This window comes from Condylura cristata, unplaced genomic scaffold (assembly GCF_000260355.1).
Source record: "Condylura cristata isolate star-nosed mole 26May11 unplaced genomic scaffold, ConCri1.0 scaffold00003, whole genome shotgun sequence".
In the NCBI taxonomy this organism is placed as follows: Eukaryota; Metazoa; Chordata; class Mammalia; order Eulipotyphla; family Talpidae; genus Condylura; species Condylura cristata.
In genome coordinates this window covers 73,853,022-73,872,899 of record NW_004567104.1, presented here as the reverse complement: position 1 = coordinate 73,872,899, position 19,878 = coordinate 73,853,022, and the positions used below count along the sequence as shown (strand labels likewise).

At 57.8% G+C, this 19,878-nt stretch overlaps 1 protein-coding gene across 1 annotated transcript in view; it reads left to right on the top strand.

Annotated features, from left to right (window-relative positions):
* RUNX1 (runt-related transcription factor 1) overlaps positions 1–19,878 on the top strand; it is an 86,422-nt gene that overhangs the window by 45,803 nt on the left and 20,741 nt on the right. Inside the window, exon 5 of the mRNA XM_012730857.1 lies at positions 9,567–9,758. Coding sequence (XP_012586311.1) covers positions 9,567–9,758 — 192 coding nt within the window. The remainder of the gene's footprint in view (positions 1–9,566; positions 9,759–19,878) is intronic.

The window sequence follows — 19,878 nt, the reverse complement described above, 5'->3', positions numbered from 1 at the left end:
CATGCTCCGCCCTTCACCCAGGCTTTCTATATATGCTGCTGGCCTGAGATTTCTGGGTCAGATTTCAGGGAGGTGAAACCTTACACCCTGAAGCCCCACGCAGGTTCCCCTGGACGAATCCAGCTGCAGCTGCTCCGAAGCCAGAATCTCATCAGGCCCCAGGCCCTGGCCGTCCTGTTCATTTGCTGTCACGCTGCCCTGCCGGAGCCGGTTTGGAGAAACTCCTTCTATTCCGTGGGTGATTCAGCCGGTCTCAAAATAAATAGGTAGCGGAGTGCAGGGAGAAAGAACTGGAAGCTGCTGAAATTTGAGTCTCCAGGGCTGGGCTGGGCTTGGGAGCTGCTGGGTTGAACTGTAAAAGGAATCCGAGCCCTGGGCGGGGTACAGCGGCCCAGTGGAAAGAGGCTGGCCTGGGACTGGGGCTTGGGGCCTGCGGGCTCTGCCAGGCTCCCCGAGGCCCCGGGATCCTCATCTGCAGAGGGAGGGCGAGGATCTGATGGTTCTAAGATCTTAGCTGCTTCTCAAAGTAGATCCCACACCTGCAGGGGGGATGGCACTTTCAGGACCTCATCTCCTGCGCCGGCGGGGGCGAGCCAGCCTGCCAGCCCGGGCATCCCGGATGGGGCCTGAGACAGGGAGGGCCGGGGCCGTGCAGCAGGCCAGGGTCTAGGCGTGTGATTGACAGCCGCGCCAGGGAGAAGCATGAGCAAGGACCCAGCCAGAGACCGGCTGTGCGTGGAAGCAACCTGCTAGCGAGATTCCCCACGGCGTGGCCATTCAGACAAGAAGTCCCTGCGCCCACAGAGCGCTCAGCCCTGCTACGCCGGGCCCCTGCCTTTGCGGCCCACAGCTCAGCGTCCAGGCCTCTGCCGACACAGACAGAGGGCCTCAAGCCCGCTGCCTCGGGGGCTGCGGCCCCTAGGCCGGCCTCCTGCCTCTGCTTCCTCCCGAGTACCAGGGGCTGTTCTTCATTACCTGCCCTACCTATCTTCACAATCTAGCCGCAAACAGCTTCGGTTGACCACACCACTTCCCGATTGAAAGCTAATACTGCCTGACTCATTCTGTGTCACGAAGCCGAAGCCAAAGAAAACAAGCTGGAGAATAACCGGCTTGTATGGAGCTCTCGAGGCCCTGCCTTCAGGGCCCGCACAGTAGCTGCTCTGTACCTCTCTGCAGAGAGGCCGAGGGAGCCAAGAGAGCGTGAGTGGGGAGGAGAAGAGGCCGGGCGGGGGCGGGGGGCCCGGGAGAGACTCCCATAATCTGCGGGAGGGGAGAGGCTCCCCTCCCGGTTGGGCTTTTACACCCAGAGCTAAAAGGAGAGAAAGGTCAAGACGTGGTTGAAAGGGTGGTTCTGCTCTTGTGTCTTAGAGGGGCAGAGCTGGGCAGGGGCCCCTCCGATCGCAAAGACAGAAGGGGGGCTGGCCGCCCCGCCCGGAGGGCCGGCCGTGTGGCCGCTCTGCAAGGCAGCTGCCTCAGCCTCGCTGACTGCCCCGCTCCGCTCCCCGGCCCAGCTGCGCACGGCGGCGTGAGCATGGGGCACGTGTGTCTGGGATACGGAGCTCTCTCCCTCCCCGCGTCCCGGGACCCACATTTTCAGCACTGGCCTGTGTCTCTGAATGGGCCACTCACCCACTCAGCCATCCTGGGGCAACGACCCCCTCTCCTCAGTGGCATGCTAACAACAGTGGGTGAAGTTAGCCTGCAGGGGATCACCGTCCCCCAAACCTGAGAGCTCTTTCTCTGCGTGGTGTGAGGTAGGGCTCTGGCCTGCTGGAAACTCTGCTGGTTACTCTTGGCCAGGGCCCCTCAGCCATTTACTGAAGGATTTTGGCCGGCCTGTCAGCACCTGTTTCCGTGAGGCCAGCCCAGAACTTCAGTAGCACTGAGAGACACAGAGAGAGAGAGAGAGAGGTGGGAATCAGATGTCACCCTACAAAGCCCCAGGGGGCCTACAGGGCAGGGCTTTTAGGAATGAGAGGGAAGTTCCTCACCTCCTGGCACCATGGAGATTAACCCTGCTGGCTGCATCCAGAGTGAGCCTACAGCGCTCAGGCCCTGCCTCCTACCTCCCCAGTCAGTCACCCTCTGCCCTGTGTCCTCTCAGGTGGAGGCAGCCACTCCCCAGAGGGCTCCCTCTGACTAAGCAAGTACACAGGACGGGGGGTGTGAGGGGCTCCCCACCCCACACCCCCACACCCCCTTACTGGACAGCAGGAAGAGCTGGGAAGGCCACGCGGAAGGGCGGAGGCTGGGGCTGAGGGTTCGTGTGGGAGCTAAGTAGTCATGGCCACACTGTGAGCCCCCTGAATCTGGGGCACGTGCTTCAGGGAGGGGTACAGGCAGGCCCTGTGGGGTGGGGTGCAGTGGAGCTGAAGTCGGAGTTAGGCGATTTGCCTCTCCCCTTAACCGCTGCTTTCTCTTTATGCTTCTCTGTGACAGTTCATGTCCTCAGCGCAGCTGTGTGTCTGTCTGTGTGTCTCTTTGTGTGTGTCTGCATCTGAGGGTGTGTGTGTCTGAGTGTTGTGTGTCTGTGCGTGTGTGTATCTGAGTGTATGTCTATGTGTGTGTCCAGCAGAGTGGTGTCTGAGTGTTGTGCGTCTCTCTGAGTGTGTGCATCTCTGTCCTTGTGTGTACGTACCTGAGTGTGTGTGTGCTTGTGTCTGTCTGTATCTCTCAGTGTGTGTCTGTGTTTGTGTCTGAGTGTTGTCTGTGTCTGAGTGTGTGTATCTCTGAGTGTGAGTCTGTGTGTGTGTCTGTGTGTCTGAGTGTTGCGTCTGAGTGTTTTGTCTGTGTGTGTCTGAGCATTGTGTCTGTGTGTGTGTCTGAGTGTTGTGTCTATGTTTGTGTCTGAGTGTTGCATCTGAGTGTTGTGTCTATGTTTGTGTCTGAGTGTTGTGTCTGAGTGTGTGTGTCTGTGTGTGTGTCTGTGTGTCTGTCTGAGTGTTGCGTCTGAGTGTTTTGTCTGTGTGTATCTGAGCGTTGTGTCTGTCCTTGTGTGTCTGTCTGAGTGTGTGTGTCTGTGCTTGTGTCTGAGTGTCTCTCTGAGTAAGTGTGTAATGTGTATAATGCTCACTACAAAAAAGCCAGCGATGCCACAGCAGCTGTGTGCCTGTCGGGATCCCACCCTCACTTAACTCAGGGCCTCTGGCGCCTTCTTTTATTTTTCGAGTTGGTAAAAGACAAGCTCTGTACACGACGTGACTTCTGTCAGGATGGAAACTCTGCTCGGAGACCACATTTTTCACCGCCCGTCGTTTCTGTGAGTCCCGGTCATGAAGGGCCTGAGCACACAGTCGGTCAACATGCCGTGGGCCGACTAAGTGCTAGAGGCAGTTGCAGGCACTGGCCATAACAGCGTAGGCCCCTCGGAGCTGCGGTGCAGTGAGCTCGAAGGAGCAGTAGCGAGTGCTGTGGAGGAAACTAGTGCTACAGGTGGAGACTGGCCATGTCGGGGAGCGGGGCCGTGGAGACTGGGGTGCTGAGGAGCTCCTCAGGGAGGAGGGGAAATTAAAGCAAGGACTTGAAGGCTAGGAGGTGTCCAGGCCCTGGGCATCTGGGGAAAGAGTGTTCTGGACTAAGGAAAACAGCAAGTGCAGGCCGGAGCCCTAGCAAGTTGGGCGGGGTGGCCAGAGAGAGCGGGCAGGGTGGCCGGAGCAGAGTGGCAGAGTGGGCAGCTCCAGCCTTGCACTTGCTAGTTCCAAGCAAGGGGTTTTCACCACAGGGCTCAGCAGTGCCTGCCTAGCTCTGGAAAACGCCCTAGGCCAGGGATGAGGCACTGCAGACTAAGACTTGGGGAGCCCCAGGACAGGGGAGCAGGCTTGGCGGTGACCCACTCGCCTGGTTCAGGCACAGTTCTTCCAGAGCAGAGCAGAGGCTCCGCTGCCTCTGGCTTGCTCCGGAGGCCGCGCTAGGACCCGTGGGTAAGTGGCGCGCGCTGCGAGGAAGCCCTGGCATCCTAGCGGCCCTTCCCACCTGCGGGAGGGAGCAGGGGCCGAGCAAGGAGAACTGAGGCCCCCGACACCGGGTGAAGCGGGGTGGGCAGTTTCGCCAGCCAGGTGGTGAGCGTCACCTCGGGCCGAAATTCCCACTGCTGATGGGAGGGGTGCGCGGAGACCAAGAGCGTTGCATCTCCTAGCCAAGAGGAGAGGCGGGGAGTGAGACCTGGACTAAGGTCCAGCAGAGCAGCTTTCTTCCCCAGCTGCAGCCCCCGGAGGACTTCCCAGGCTCCAGCGCAAGTTTTAAGGCCCGGGGATGCCGGGAGGCAGAGCTGCAGTGGGACACCCCGTCCACAGGACAGGCTCGGCGAAGGCCTCGGGGGGCAGAGAGGGGCCACGGGCCGGCCCAGGGCCCCCGACTGCCCGGGGGTCCCCGATGAAACGGCAGGGGTCGGGGTGCATGGTGCGAAGCTCTGGCGACCAGTCGGGCTGGGTGGAACCCAGGTGTGAAGACCACTAGGGCTCAAGGTAGAGTGGCAAAGACCGGCTGACAGTGGACTTGGGTCCCAGAGGCCAAGCGTCTGCCCTGGGGAAAAAGACAGAAAACTCAGACAGTCCTGACACCTGGCGTTGTCCAGCAGAGGCCCTCGGAGCCGGCTGCGGTGAGCGCTGAGTTGCTGCTTGCTGCCATGGATGTAATTGCAGCGAGGGCTTTTAGAGCCCTCAGAGTAATCCACCTTAGTCCTTTAATTCCAGCCTTCCAGATAAGGAGGCTGAGTGGTGAAGAGCCTTGCTCTTGTCCACGGCAAAGTCGGGTGGACAAGCCAATGGAGCGTGGGGAGCCCTAACCTCCCTGGGCCACGAGGGTTCTGTGCCGGCACCGTGGCCCGCGGGCCCCCGAGGTCTTAACTGTGCATTTCCAGAGTGGGGTGATGGGCCCTGTGGACCCAGCCTTCGCCGGCAGCAGGGGCGGCCCCCCACGGGGAATCCTGCTTCTTACCGCATGGCCCATGGTCAGCCCCGCCTGCCTCCCTGCCGCATCGCGCTGACGGGAGAACTGGTCACACATCCGGCCAGCTGCAGGGTCGGCCTTGAGCTATAAACGTCAAAGAGTTTAACAATTAAGGAAAAAATAAAGCCGACAGTTATCCCCATGTGAGACCATCGCTCCGTGCCGGGGACGCTGGACCCCACTCTGGGTACCTGGTGGTTTAATTTCTGGCCCACGGGAGGGGTTCACCGCCCACCCACCCCCCATCATTAGATAGGCAGATTCTCTGGTTCCACCCAGACCCGTCGAGCCAGAATGGCTGGTGATTCCGATGCCCGCTCGGGTGTGCGGGCCACGCTCTGCTCAGGCCCTGTGCCCAGCCGGGGGCAGAGAGCTGAGCGGAGTGTGCAGATCCCACCCCTAGTGCCTGCGACCGACCATCACGCTGCCGGTGCCTGTGCCCGTGGCCCACGTGGGGTTCTCAGAGGCCGCCTGTGTAGGGCCACTGAGACCAGGCTGTGTGTGTCTGGGGAGAGGAGCTGTTTCCTCCAGTTGGTGGTGAAATTGGGTCCGTGACCAGCCTCTGAGCTCTGCATCCCACCCCTCGGTGGCAGACCAAGGTTGATTTCTCCAGAGGGTCTTGGTGCGGAAGCCCTCTCGCCTGGGGCTGGTTTCTTAGCTTAGTGCTAAGGGAAGAGGCTGGGGCAGGGGGTGGGCGAGGGAGGGCCAGACTAGCCATGCATACATGGACAGCAAGCCTGGAGAGGTGACCCATGAAGATACTTTGGTCATGAGTCAGATGGGATGTTGCAGTTGGGCATGTATGCTAGACCCACCCTGTGACACGGGATAATGCTGCCCAGCAGTGAACCAACCAGCAGGCGGGGAGTCTACAGGGAGGCGGGTTGTCTCACCTCCTGCCAGGGACTCGCAGGCGGGCATTCGCCTGTGCCAACACTGCGTTCTAGTGCCTGTGACTTTCAGGGCCCTGCAGCCTAGAGGCCACGCTGTTTTTCTGGTGAGCTGCTCTCTGCACCCATCCGTTTCTTGCCCATCATCACCAGGCAGCAGCCAGTAGAGGCAAGACAAACCCTGAGCTCTGTATCTCGACCCTCACCCTTCCCACGGGAGGCCTCTCGAGCGCCCTTCAGAGCAGTGCGGGCTGGGGGCACACGCCCGCGTGTGTAGGTGTCTTTGGGTATTTTCATTCCGCTCTGCTTTTTCTCAGCTACTCGCCAGAGCTGTGCTTTGAAAACACAGCGTCTGCAGAGACACTTAGCAAGGAAGCAGTCATCTCGTGCACAAACTGGATGACCCAGTGGGCCGCTAGAAAGTCATTCACCCAGCCCAGGTTGTCTTTGTCGGAAGATCTTACCCTGTATTTCACTGGCAGCCACAGTCAGCACTGACAGATAAAAACGCTGCCTGGGAAAAGGCCGCTCCCTTCAATTATTGATGAGCTACAGCTACCTGCTTAGTCTACTTTTTAGAGCAGAAGGCTGGAAGCCGCTCTCATAACTGATCACAAATACCAGAACTCTGAGCGTAGCCCTCTGGGAATTATTGAATGTATATGTTTTGGGGGTGAAGAAGTACAGTTTGGTGGCTGGATTTAAATTATTTGAATTCTTTATTTTCTTTTCGGCTTTTTTTACGAGGTGGCATACATACCAAATTTCGAATCCAGAATGTTTTATTCCAAAAATGTGAAAATGGAAATAGAACGATCATAGGTTCCCTTCACCTCAGCTTCATGTGCAATAAAATGTCCGAGGGTGAAATCTGGAGGTGGCCACTATTTTCTGGGCCACCCAATCAACGTTCCCCATGACTTCCGATGTGCATCCCCCGCTAAAACCGGGCTGCCACGTTGCCCATGTTTGGGGCTGCATCATAATTCCCCAGAAGCCAGGGCTGAATTCCCCGTGGCTCAGTGTGCAGTAAGAAAGTCTGACCGTGGACATTTTCCACACTCCCGTATTTAAAATTCAGAGGGCAAATTGGCATTTTAATTGCACACAGATACAGGAAACTGGGAACATAAAGCATTCATTTTCCCCAGCTTGAACGTTTATATCGGAAGCTTCTCTGTTTCACGCAAAATATTGCTCTTTGGCACCTGAAATCGGATAGCTTCAGAAAAGAAGAATCCCACGTTCCTTAGCTGGAGCTTAGAAGCGCTACAGCCGCACAATAAAACTTCTCACGCCCCCCTGCCGGGCCGAGCTCTCCTGCAAGCCCAGTGAGCAAGGGGTCCGGATTTCCTGCAAAAGCGAAAAAGCTTTCGCCCCCAGGGAGCAGACGCTGGGGGTGCTGGGTGCCTGTGACCGCTTTCCACCCCCTGTTCTTCAGGCACGAAACTGAGCCCCGAGACTCGGCAGGGCTTAGGACACGGCTCAGAGTGAACAATTGTTTTCTCTGAGCGCTGCGCCCGAACATTCCTGCTAAAGCAGACAGTCACCACTTAATCTCGTTAAATGACTGCGATTTTGGCAGGTGTCAGCTGGTACAGAACTCACTCACAGCTTAGTGCGAACTTTTTTTTTTTTTTCTTTTGCAGCATAGGGCATTGAGAGGGGGCTGATACAAACTGAAATCTCCCCCTGTACCTGGGCACGGAGAGGTCACGTGCCGTGCCCTCCCCCATCCCGTTTCCCCCAGCCCCCAGCACGACCTTCCTCCAGAGAGCACAAAGCCACGCGTTCTGAATGAGCTCGGACACCTCATTTCTGGATGACCCCCTGTCCTTGACACGCTGTTCTCCAAAAATGCCCCTCTGGCCCAAGGAATGTAAGGTTTTGAAATAGACCCAAAATCTGCTGGAACCTCTGCACCATCCCTTGGCCAGTCTGCACTCCTTCAGAGGTCCTTCCAGAATCATTTGTCCTGACCTTCTCCCTCCTTGACTCCTGAGACCAGGCGTGAGGCTGTGGTTGGAAGAGCAGGCCTGTTACGCTTCAAATGGTTTTTGAGTCAAAAGTGCTTGTTTTTCTGTCAGGCAAACTTGAGATTTTTTTCAGTCTCCCGTCAGGAAGTCACAGAGATGAGAGGAAGGAGGAGGCCGGTCAAGCTCCATCCACAGTCACCGAGTGATACCATGACTGGCAAATAGAATGTTCTAGAAAGACACGTTTCTGGACTTTTGGGGGAGGGGGGTGCCGGCGGGGCAGAGGGACAGGCGGGTGTGCCTGGCCCTGGCCTGATGGCCTTTCGCCCACAAGGCTGGTACTTAAAATACTCGTCCAGCGAGAGGCTCGCTGCTGTGTGCTGGGCCTGTGTGACTCAGGCTGTTTGTGCTCGGGCCGTGTGCTGCGCCGAGGGCTGAATCAGAGTCCAGATTTGCCTTGGTGACACATGAAAAGAGGGAGCGTTGCATTTGAACTGCACAAATATTATGCTTAAGTATTTTTCCTCCTCCTGGAGCCAAGCAGGTCTTGTTCGTGATAAAATCACTGCAGTATAGTGGGTGCTTTTTCTGGTCTGGAATCTGAGACAGCTCAGCTGTGCCAGCCGGCCTGGCAGCAGGAAGAGAGCAAGCCAGGGAGATTTGGAACCATCCTACCAGTTATAAGACTTAATTTTGTAATGGTAGCGATGGGGAGCTGGGGGAAAATGTACTTCTCCCACCCCCGTGGTGGGGGTGGGGAGAGATCAAGGGATGCTCTTTCTCACCCAGAGCAGGGTCAGGGCAGCTGAAAGAGCCCCGATTGTGCGGGAGCCTTTGACCGCGGGGGAGGGGTGTGAAATCGGTCAATGACTCTTTCTTCGAAGCAAGGGGGAGACTGGAGCAGGAGGGCATCCTCCTCCCTGGACTGTGGGGACGTGCGAGCCTCGTCGTCTTGATGGAGGATGAGGGGACGAAGCAGAATCCTGAGCCCCAGCCCCCCGGCCGCTTCCTGCAACTGGCCTGTCGCCCGCTGCACCCGGGACCGTCACTTTGACGAGGAGCGAGGCAACCCAGGCCCACGGAGGGCCCGGAGCCCCCAGGAAGCTCATGCAGCCCCCCGGAAGGCCAGTGGCCATGAGGCCACTGCATCTTCCTGTCCGTCCGCTCTGGGGCTGCAGGGGGAGTCAGCTTCCGGGAAGAGTGAAAAGCTGCAGGGAGAGGGAGAGCGAGGGGCTGCCCCTGCCTTGCACGAACAGGAACCTGACTCCCGGGCTGTGGGTTTGTAGCCACACCTCATTTCCTGCTGCTAAGCCCCAGGGCCCACTTGGCTGCCTCTGAAACCTGCCCGTGGGGGTGCGCAGGGGAGCGGCGATGCCGGCCTGAGAGGGCACCTACTTGCCGCCTGGCTTAGCCCACAGCGGGTGGCCCGGTGCCAGCAATTAATGCATCTCGCCCCTCCCGCCACTGCCAGCGCCACCCCGCCCTTACGCCCTTGCCTCCGGCCCAGTGCAGATGGGTGCAGAGGGCTGGGGTGGGTGCTGGGGCCCAGAAGACAAAGGGAGCCCCCGTCTGCTGTGGGGACCATCACCCCCAGCCCCGCTGGGAGCTTCCGCATGTGCAAAGCTCCTGCAAGCCACTGTGGGAGCCAGGGGAGAGGGAGGGGAGAGACTGAGAGCCCCGTGTTAGCAGATCCACAATACATTGCTGACCTTTCCACCCCCCTCCTGTCTCCCCACCCTCCCCACACTAGGACATCGGCAGAAACTAGATGACCAGACCAAGCCTGGGAGCTTGTCCTTTTCCGAGCGTCTCAGTGAATTGGAGCAGCTGCGGCGCACGGCCATGAGGGTCAGCCCACACCACCCGGCCCCCACCCCCAACTCTCGGGCCTCCTTGAGCCACTCCACTGCCTTTAACCCTCAGCCTCAGAGTCAGATGCAGGGTAAGTAACCCCTGCCCTCGGGCACAGGGCACCCAACCCAACTCTGACTTCACCAGCTCAGAAGGTGGCCAGGGGCCTTGTTAGACAGGGTCTCGGGGGCCCCCAAGCCCCCTGAGTCAGATGCGCGGCGTAACAAGCGCCCCAGATGGCCAGACCCGGCCACGACATCGCGGCGCCGGGATCGCCGCTTGACGCGAAGACTCAGGCCGCCTGCACTGTCTTCTCAGCGCCCACGAGGCTGGGAAACGCGCAGGCATCAGGCGGTAGCCCTCAGACGTGCGGGCTTGTATGTAAAAAGTCTCACTGAAAACATAAAGACGGGGCTGGAGAGCTGGTTCCCGTCACCCCCAAGGTAGAGTTCGCAGGACACATTTGCCATCAAGAAAGAAAGCAAGCTACACCCCTCCCCACGGAGCTGGCCAGCAATTGCAGAGACGCCGTGAAATGGCAGTAACTGAGTTAAAGCCCGCTGTGCCCGCGAGATAGTACTCGAAACCCCTCGACAAGGTGGGAACCACTGACCCCAGCGGGTGTCTGCTCTCTGGTTTCAAGTCTCCGAGCCCGTCTTCTCGGGGCTGTGCAGGGCGCAGCTGTGGAGGTCAGTGCCACCGCCACACCCCTTTCTCAGGCGTGTCAAACTCAGGGGCGGGTGCCCTGGCGCTGCGTGATCATTCACGGCTATTTGAAATGTGCACCTTGATTAGTTTCTGTTCCAAAGTGCAGGTGTGTGTGGTCGGTTAGAGCGCAGGTCACGTCCCACGGGAAAGGTGGCCGGCCTGGCGTGAAGCCATCCCTTTCGTCTAAATGGGAGATTCTGGAAGGCAGGTCCTCCATCATGCCTCTGAGGTGTTGTGGTCTTTGAGTCACCTCCAGGACTGCAGCTGGGACCTCAAAGGCAGCTTCTGTTTCCTTGCCGTTGCCTACCTGGCCGTGTGTACTCCCAGCTTGATGGAGGGATGTGTCTTTGTCTGCTGATAACGGGCCTGAACGCAGTAGACCCTGTGATGGCGGCGGGAAATTCAGCCCCACGGCGGGACAAGTGGGAATGGTCACCCCTACCAGGGCTTCGTTGAAGGTTTTTGGGGAGGAGGGGATCAGATGTGATCCCCCAACCCCCTTGACAGAAAAGAAGGTGGTGTGGGGTGGCGGGGGATGAATTCTTGTCCTAGCTCTCAGCAGCCCTGGGTTGGAGGCGTGACACAGCCGGACATTCTTCAGCTCTTTGGACTGCTGTCTGCTTAGCAGAGTATCGGGTTAACGCGGGCCATAGCCAGCTTCTCCCTCCTTTTCAAAAGACTTTTTTTTTTCCTTTTGCAACATCTCAGTAAAATAATTTTAGAGTGCCCTGGGGCTCACTTGCTACTCTCAAGAATGTGTTAACTCGATAGCCGGTGCGCTGTCCTTCCAAAATATGGTTTCTGTACTTGACTTGTAAAAGGAGCAACTTTGGAAGCCTAAGCGTCCAAGACACTTTCATGTAAAGCTACTTTTCTTCTCCACGTTTTTTCCTCCTTGCTAGAAGAAAATGCTGTTTTGCCCTCCTCCCGTTTGGAGTAGATCCTTGGGATTTTTCCATGAAATTAGAAAGTTAGCAGCGATCAGGGGTTACTGTCTTTCAACCAGAACTTTCATTTTGTTCTTGACAGGTAGGAAAATGGTGGTTTTGCTGTAGGCTTAGCTGTAGAGCTTCTATATTAACACTTAAGAAGATGCTTTATGTAACAGTTCCGCACGTGCCTACGGTAGTTCCAAAGTGGAAATACATCCCAGCGGTAGCCGGCGCGGGTCTCCAGTGGCGCCGAGCAGATGTGGGAGTGTTCTCGGCTCCTGCGAGGCAGCGGTGGGCACTCGGAGAATTCGCGTTTACAGAGTCTGGGGGCCGCCGTCTCGGTTGAACTTCGTCGGGAGGGTCATGTATGCAGACCCAGTTCCGTCAGCAGAAAAGCACAGCTAGAAAGTCACGCCTCTATTTACCTAGAATCAAATGTGCTTGAGAATCGCTCAAAACAGACATCTTAGATTATCTGAAGCCAGGTACAGATTGTGGGGGGTGGGGGGGGCAGGTTGCCATGCCACCAAACCACTGTTTATTTGTTGAGGTTTTAACTTTAAAAGGACTGAGGTTAATTTCAACTTCCTATTTTACTAGGTCTTAGAAATGAATGGAAAGCCATGTTGCTGTGGCTGCAGACTGGTGCAAGCCAAGACCTCGTCGTGAACTACAGTCAGGGTTTAGAGTTCTCTCCTAGTTGTGGGAAAGGAAAGGGACCGTGTCCAGGGCGGGTGCTAGAAAGATGAGGTGCTGAGGCTTCGGCCACACCTGCCTCTCAGAGGGAGCTTCAGGCCACGCCAGCAAGTCATTTTCAGAAGTGAGTCCTGATTTACCAAAAATGATGTGCAGTTTGTTGAAGGCTGCCTGACTTCCTCCTTTTTAGGAAGACAGCAATGGACTGACAGTTGTTGGTACAGAAAAGCGCAGACACAAAGTGGTTGATTTAGGGCCGGCGTGGGGGGGGGGGTCCCTAAGCCTCGAGGCATGAGCTGTATGAGCTGTAACTCTTTCATTGGGCCAGTTAGGTTACATCTGGGCACAGGTCAGACATTACCCCGCCCTCACCACAGTTCTGTGGTTTCTAGACAGAGACTCAGAACCAGCAACTCTGAGACAGGACATGAGGGACCTGGACTGAAGCCGGCTGCCAAACCGAGCCGGTGGGAAGCAGGTTCCCTGGGTCCGCACTCTTGGACCGAGGTCTGACTGGACTCAGGGCTGACCAGGAAAACCCCACTGGCTCAAGGGGAGGAGGGGCACTGGGCTGGTCACTCACTGGGCCTCCACGTCGTGGCCTAAGTCATCATGTCGACGTAAGACAGCATTCATCAGTCAGGTGGCTGAGAGGAGTTTGGGTTGACACAGTAGAAGACGGCAAACCCCTTTCCAGCCTTGGTGGTAAAATGGCTACCTGCACACTGTCTCTTTGTCTGCCTCTCACTCCCTGTCTCTGTCTCTTTCTCTCCCCTTCCTTTCTTTTCTGACAGCCCTAGACATTCAAAAGCAGTAAAAATGGGGCTGTTGGATCTCTGTGGAAGCAGAAGCTCCCGTCAACCCCCTGGCATTCGATACACGATACATCTCCAACTGATCACTTAAAGATCTAACGAGGCAAATCATCCAGCGTGCTAGAAATGAGCTTGTAAGGCACATTCATTATAAGCGCGCAGAGAGGGATTTCACGTGTGAAAAGGACTCGCGTGTAGCTGCCGTGTTGCTCGGGAGCCTCTGAGGTCTGCAGCGCCCAGGGAAGCCTGCGCTAGGTGTCCTGCAAATATTCAGAAATAAAGGTGGGGGGCGGGGGGAGCAGGCAGAGAGCAGTGAGTGGAAATGGAGAGCCCCAGAGGGTTGGGGACACCTTGAGTGGGCGGGCGGGGCCCGGGAGGGACAGCTCTCTTCCTGGCACATCCCCCCCCCGCCCCATCCCTGCAGCCAGAGCCTCGCCAGCCAGCAGAGCAGGGCTGCAGTGCGGCACACGCGTGCGTCTGGGAAGCGAGCGAAGCTCGTGCTGAGCCGCGCACAGACCCTCCGGCAAGGCGGATGGGGAAGCCAGTCTTTGCTTTCTCCTTTAAGAAAGTTCTAGGGCCTCTGCTGCGGGCTGTGCGGCCCTTGGCTGCCTGGTCTGAAGTGGCTGCCCCAGCGCGGCCCCCTGTCCTGCCACCTGAGGTACTGAGTGGACGCCGCCGCCTTCTCTCCCCACTGTTTCCGAGAGGCCGGCGTCGCACCCCGCGCGCCCTGGGCCAGCGCACTGCACAGCTCTGGCTTCACAAAGCCACCTCCGGGGGCCCGGCCACGCCGTCGGCACCCTCGTCCTCGCCGCCTGCGCCCAGAGGGCTGACTTTCAGCCAGCGTCGGCGTGGACCTGTGGCTCCAAGTGGTCAGGCCACGATTTCCCGAGCGCGTTGCTTAAGCCTCCTGGACATGTTTTTGTTTGTTTGTTTGTTTGTTTGTTTTAAGATTTATTTATTTGCGCATACAGAACTGGGGTACAGGCCAGAGGCTCAGGGGCGGTGAGAGGCTTCACCAGAGACAGAGTGGGGAGCAGAACAGGCAGATCGATGAAGTACACTGCTGAGGGGAGCAGCGGGCGGGTCAGGAGAGGTCTGCCGCGCCATGTGGGTCACCTCCGGGGCAGGCGGGGATCGAACTCATGTGGAAGCGGCTTTAGATTCTCAGTGCTGTGCTTTGACCCACCGCGCCACCAGGGAGGGCCTGGACATGTTTTCTAGTGAGAAGAAAGAAGTGTTTGCGTCAGGGCTGGCGTCTCGTGACAGAACGTTCCTTGTGCAGATTTCACACATGCTGAACCTTCCCCGGTTCTTGTGTGGAGCAGCCACGCTCGAGCAAGGCAGAGAGGGGGGGCATCCGGTGGTCTAGAGATCCCTTCCCATGTCCACCCCCGTGGGTATGATGGGCGGTGGCCTCCGTGTCCCTGTCTGAGTAGCTCAGTCACGTGCTCCAGCTACAGGCCTTGAGTTGTCCCTCGCGAGAATTCCATATCCATGGCACTTCTATTTTCCAGCCAGGCAAATGTGTGCATTTTCTTTCCTGCATGAGATTAGAGACTTCATTTTTTTTTTTTTAATTTAGTAAACTGGTTTACTACACTGTGGAACCTAGGTATTTGCATGGAGCACTCCATGCCTACCAGCAGAGATGTACTTTCCATCTGTACCACCTACCTGACCCCTCTACCCATTCCGTGCCCACCCCTCCCAGCCCTCACTCCCTCTATAACCACCATTCTATCAGACTCTAAGGGTTTGTTTGGTTTCGGTTCCATTTCACCCATTCCTTTGTTTTGTTTCTTGCTATTCCACATAGGCGTGGAATCATCTGGAATTTGTCTTTCTCCACCTTACTTATTTCATTTAGCATCATCCCGTCCAGGTCTATCCACGTTGTCACCAATGGCAAGGCCCAGCTTTTTAATGCCTGCATAGTATTCCGCCGTGTGCATGTGCACATCTGCTCTAGCCACTCATCCGTCATCCGGCCCTTGGGTTGTGCCCAACATCATGGCCGTCGTGAACAGTGCTGCAGTGAACGAAGGGGTGCGGGTGTCTTTTTGAATTAGCATTTTCCTCTTCAGATAAATAGCAGAAGTGGAATTGCTGGTTCCCACGGCAGTGAGGCTAGGTGTTTCTCACTCTGTTCCGGAGCTCCTGTGCAGACTGAACCAGAGGTCCCAATGGTAGCCAAGAAAGGGGGCTCTGCCCTGGATCAGGGGAGCTGTGGAGCACAGACCAGGCACCAGGAGGCCTCCCTGCTCCAACCTCAAGCTCAGGGCTCAGCAGATGTGGGGGCTGAAGGTGGCAGGAAGACCAGAGCCAGGCGGCTGGGATGGACTCAAGAACCTGGCGCCTCTGGGAGCGGTCCTGTCCTTGTTGTTAAAGCAGGCGGCCTTGTTTTGGAGAGACCTTGGGGCAGCCGACATGCTGACCAGGCACCCTTTTCAAATGCTGGTGAAGCTCTCTGCCAATTGCATAACCCCAAATGTACAGGTCCGCAGAGAGGGGCCTGCCATAGGTGGGTATTTGAAAAGGAACTAAGACCGACCCCATGAGCGGGTGGCACAGGTGACTGGAAGTTTGCCCCCAGCAGAGCAAACCCCACGTGCCCAGGTAGACAGGTGATGAGCTCCCCGTGCGCCCCGGGGCCTCCTAGTTCTCCAGACCGGTCGATGGCCCCACACGTTTATGTTCTTCTTTTCCCTCACGCTATGGAGCAGAAATACGAGCCTGTAACTCAGTCAGCTCAGCGTTCTCTAACGCAACATGGCGGATTTAGGGAACGCGGAAGGCGCTGTGAGGACTCGTGGGGCGCGGCAGGCGGGCGCCCCTTGCCCCCCACAAGTCCAGAGCGGGGCTTCTCTTCCCCAGTGCCGAGAGCCATCTCAGGGGCTGTTTGCTGTCTATTTTCAGATTTCACTGCCCCAGCCTCAGCTCCCAGAGTTTTCTTTTGCCTGAACAATGGCCTCCAAAAGCAGAACAGCCCGATTGTTATGGAGATTAGAGATCTGGATTGCAAAACGCCCTGAATAAGATCCTCACTGTCCGCCCAGTTGCTTTCCATAGACTTTTCTGCCATAATCTCTTTCTGGCAGGACATTTTCTGTTTTGATACTAGAGATTCAATTACCACCCACAGTAAATAAAACAAAATAATAATTAAAAAAAAAAAAGCACAGAACTCACCCTAAAAACAAACATTGGCGACCATGCCTATTTTCGGTTTCTCTGTACACACTTGAGGGTTGATAGGGAGAAGGAATGTGCCATTTCTTCCAAGGCTGGGCTTCGGTGGCAGGCTGGCCACCAGCTCGGTGTGGGTTCTCGGTGGGTGGGTGAGGCGGCGGTCGCTTTAAAAGAAGGAAGCGTCTCTAGAGAACAGGGCAGTGCCACGCGCTGGATCAGCCTCGGGTGAGGGGTCAGGGTCCTTCTAGGGTTTAGGACATCCCCACTCCGGGTTCAAGGTCTCAAAACCAACCTTCCTTCTGGAAGGGTGATTCTGCTCCTTCACATGGGCCCCTGGCGTTTTATTGGGGGGGGGGGGGGGCGGGAGGGTAGAAAGTGGGGAGGCTTGGGAGCTCAGTCCCTGCTGCCACCTGTCAGCTGTTGGATGTCCAAAGGCCCACACGTACCAGGAGCTGAAACGGTGCCGATTTCCGGACACCCCGTGGCTCTCCCACCGTTCTCAGCAGCAGCTGTCGTGGCCAGTGAGCTCCAGGCCAGCGGGGGTCGGCCCAGTCCCTTTGGGGGTGTGGAGGAGGGCGGCCCGACCCTCAGCGCTGGGGCGCAAGTGTGACCACGCGGACGTCATAAAGGCAGAGTGTCCACCACAGGGCTTCGGGTGCCCACCACAGGGTCAGTCTGCGAGCCTGGCTGGCTCAGCACAGCCCTGGGTGTCTGCGGCTCATCCGGCGGGCGCGGCCCCAGATGCGTAAGCTGCCGCTTGGGGGTAGGAGTCCTCTTGACCCTACGGTTTTATGTGACCGACTAGAAGCATTTCAGGCGCAACTGTGAGCCTCAAAGAACGTACACGGTGCGGATTCCTCCGGCATCTTTGTAGGGGGGGGGGCACCTGCCTACACTTGCTTGGGGTGCTCTAGGAGAGGAGAACCTCAGGTGCAGAGGGAGGAGGGAATAGTCAGCTGGCGATGGTGCTGCAGGTCGCACGTGGGCGTGAACGTGGCCGCTTGTGAAGGCGCTGGGGGCTGCCGCTCTTTGGCCCCTCGCCCTCTGTGGGTGCCTCTCTCTGTGCGTACCCCGTGATATAATGATAACGCTACTAAAATAGCTGTGAAGTCGGCACCAGCTCGGGTGCGTCGGGGTGGGGGGTGGGGTTCTGCCTGTGGTTTGCAGGGGCGGCTCCTCTCCAGATCCGTGCCCCTCCGTCCCTACTCTGTCGTAAACTGCCGCTACGCGGACTCCCGCCGGGCTGGCATCTTCAGGATGCGCGTGGGAGCTTTCACCCCCACCCCACCCTGGTGTGGGAACTGCAGCCTGTGACTTGGTCCCGTCTAACCCGGGCCGTTAGTGCCTCCGTCAGCACAGCAAGACCGTGACGAGGACGTTGCCTGGGCCGCAGGCGTGCTGGGGCCGACTCCAAAATGGCGACAGCTCGCGCTTCTAGAGCCGATTGGTGGCTGGCTCCTTCCACCCTCACCCCCAGCCATCCTCGAGGCGTGTGCCGGGGACAGACGGGGCATCGGGGCACCGCCCCTGACCTACGCGGGCACTGGGTGGCCAGGTGACCCAGCACTGTCTTCTCTACCACCAAGAAGCCATTAACAAGGTGGTCTTAATAATAATACTCTGTAATTCAGAATCACCGCTCCTGGGGATCAGTGGTCACCCCTAAATTTTTTTTTAAAGATTTATCTATTCATGCATACAGAACTGGGGTCCGGTCAGAAGTGCAGGGCGGTGAGAGGCTTCACCAGAGACAGAGTGGGGAGCAGCACAGGCCGACTGATGAAGTCCACTGCTGAGGGGAGACGGGAGAGGTCTGCTACGCCCTGTGGGTCAGCTCCCCGGCCCGGGATCGACCTCATGCTGCGGTGGCTAGGTAGGGCTTGATTGTGCTAAGAATTAACCCTTATCACGCCAGGGAGGCCCCACCCCGAAATGTTTAGGGGAGCCAGAGTCCGCGTTCTGCTGCCCCCTGAAAAGGCGCCGTCATGTTCCTTGGGTGAGACTCCTGTGTGTGACCCGACCTCCCGAGCCGTCACATGTTGCTACAGAGAGAAGTCATTGCCCAGACATGGATCTGTTTAATTTAATATGATTTTCCACAAATTACAAAGCATGACTTTAAAATTGAATTTGTGCAAAATTACAGATGACCAATTCAGGTGGAAGGGAAAGGAAATCTTGTTATTCTTATTCCAGAATCTCTTCCCGATTTCCTCATTTGATTCTTTCACGCCTTGGGGGAGGGGATGCGGAGAAGCTCGCCAGGCTCTGTGAGGCACGTCTTGTATTTCTCAGGCTCCCTCGCTGGCCACTCCGGGCCCCTGCGAGGGAATGCAGCCTGACGCGTCGAGGCAGAGCTCCCGGCCTTCTGTCTGCCTGTCCCCTCTGTCAGAACAGGGCTTGCTCCCATGCTACTACCAAAAGGGCCTCAGAAACGACCTGAAAGTCCCAGGATGACCTCTGCGAGGAAAGCAGAATCTGGACCCGTACATCAGCTCTAAGGTCCTGATGGTGGGGAATGGGCGTGGACTTTGGGGCCCAAATCCTTGGCGGGCCACTTCCTCCTTTCTTTCGGCGCTTACAGGCATTGCTTACTTCCTGCATGGCATGCGTCCGTAAACGGGCCGGGCATAAGAGCGCTCACTCACTGGCGGCTGTGCGGCTTAAAGCCCTGGGTCCTGGCCCCCGGAAGCCCTCAGTCTTACTTCCCGGGAACTCGTGCGGGTGGAGATACTCGCCGAGTGTTTAGCGCAGGCTGGTTCTCTGCAGACTTGGAGCAAAGGGCCAGTGGCCAGCTCGCCGCTGTGGGGTCATGTGCTCTGGGCTGGTGTGTCCCCAGGGTGTAGCACCCGGCTGGGGTGAGCCACACAGCTACCCTGTGGTCATAGGCCAGGGTGTGTCCTGCCCCCCCAGCTCTGAGGGCACCCCGGGGCGCCTTGGTATCCACCTTCCAGCTTTGCTCCGGGGGCAAACTGCGAGCAGGACGCACCCTGCTCTTCCAGGTCCGATGGGAAGGGGAAGCTGCTCGCGTTAAGGGAACTTCAGCTCCTTTGCTCAGCGCCCTTTAATTACACCTGAGGCACTCGGGGCCCAAGGACCTTCCAGGGTTGATCTGAACGCGTGAAGACTTGGGGCTCCTGGCCCAGTGCTCGGCCCCTCAGCCAGCCCTGTCCTCCCGCCACCCCGCCTTGGAGGTGACCATCAGTATCCAGGGCTCATCACATTTTTGTTTTTTCGCTTTTGGGGTTGAGCGGGACTGGGAGGGGAGGGGGTGAAGGGAAAGTAGGCAGGTGGGTGGGGCAGCCTTCCGGGCGCCTCTGAAGGGGAGGCCGGATCCCACCTGGACACTCGGCCTTGCTCTGCCGTCCAGGGCCTTGTCGGAGTCCCCGCCTGGCCTCCGTGCCCGTCGCTTCGTGGTGTGTCCACTCTAAAATGTCGCAGTCCACCCTTAAAGGAGTCTGGACTTCGTGAACACGCCAAAGTAGAACATGCACCTCAGTCCCCCAACCCTGCTCCCGGGATGTCAGAGGTGGGGCTGTCCACCGCTTCATGGAGGTCAGCTGCACACACCCTGACCCCAGGACCCCGTGGGTCAGCATGAACCCTGGCCCGTCCCATCTTGAGCTGGACACATTCAGAGGTTATGGTCAGCCTCTGGCCGTTTTAATGAGCCCAGGCCTTGCGAGTGGCCTCAGCCTGGGCTGCTGGGCCGGGGGAGGCCGGTCAGCACAGCCGGAGCCCAGCTTGAGGCCGCGGCCGAGCTGGCAGGACGGGACCCCTGCCGGGTGACAGTCCCTCGCCGCAGCTCCGGGGGCCGCCGCCAGCATCACAGCATGTGCCCCCGGGGTGCGTGGCAGCGAGGGCCCAGGGC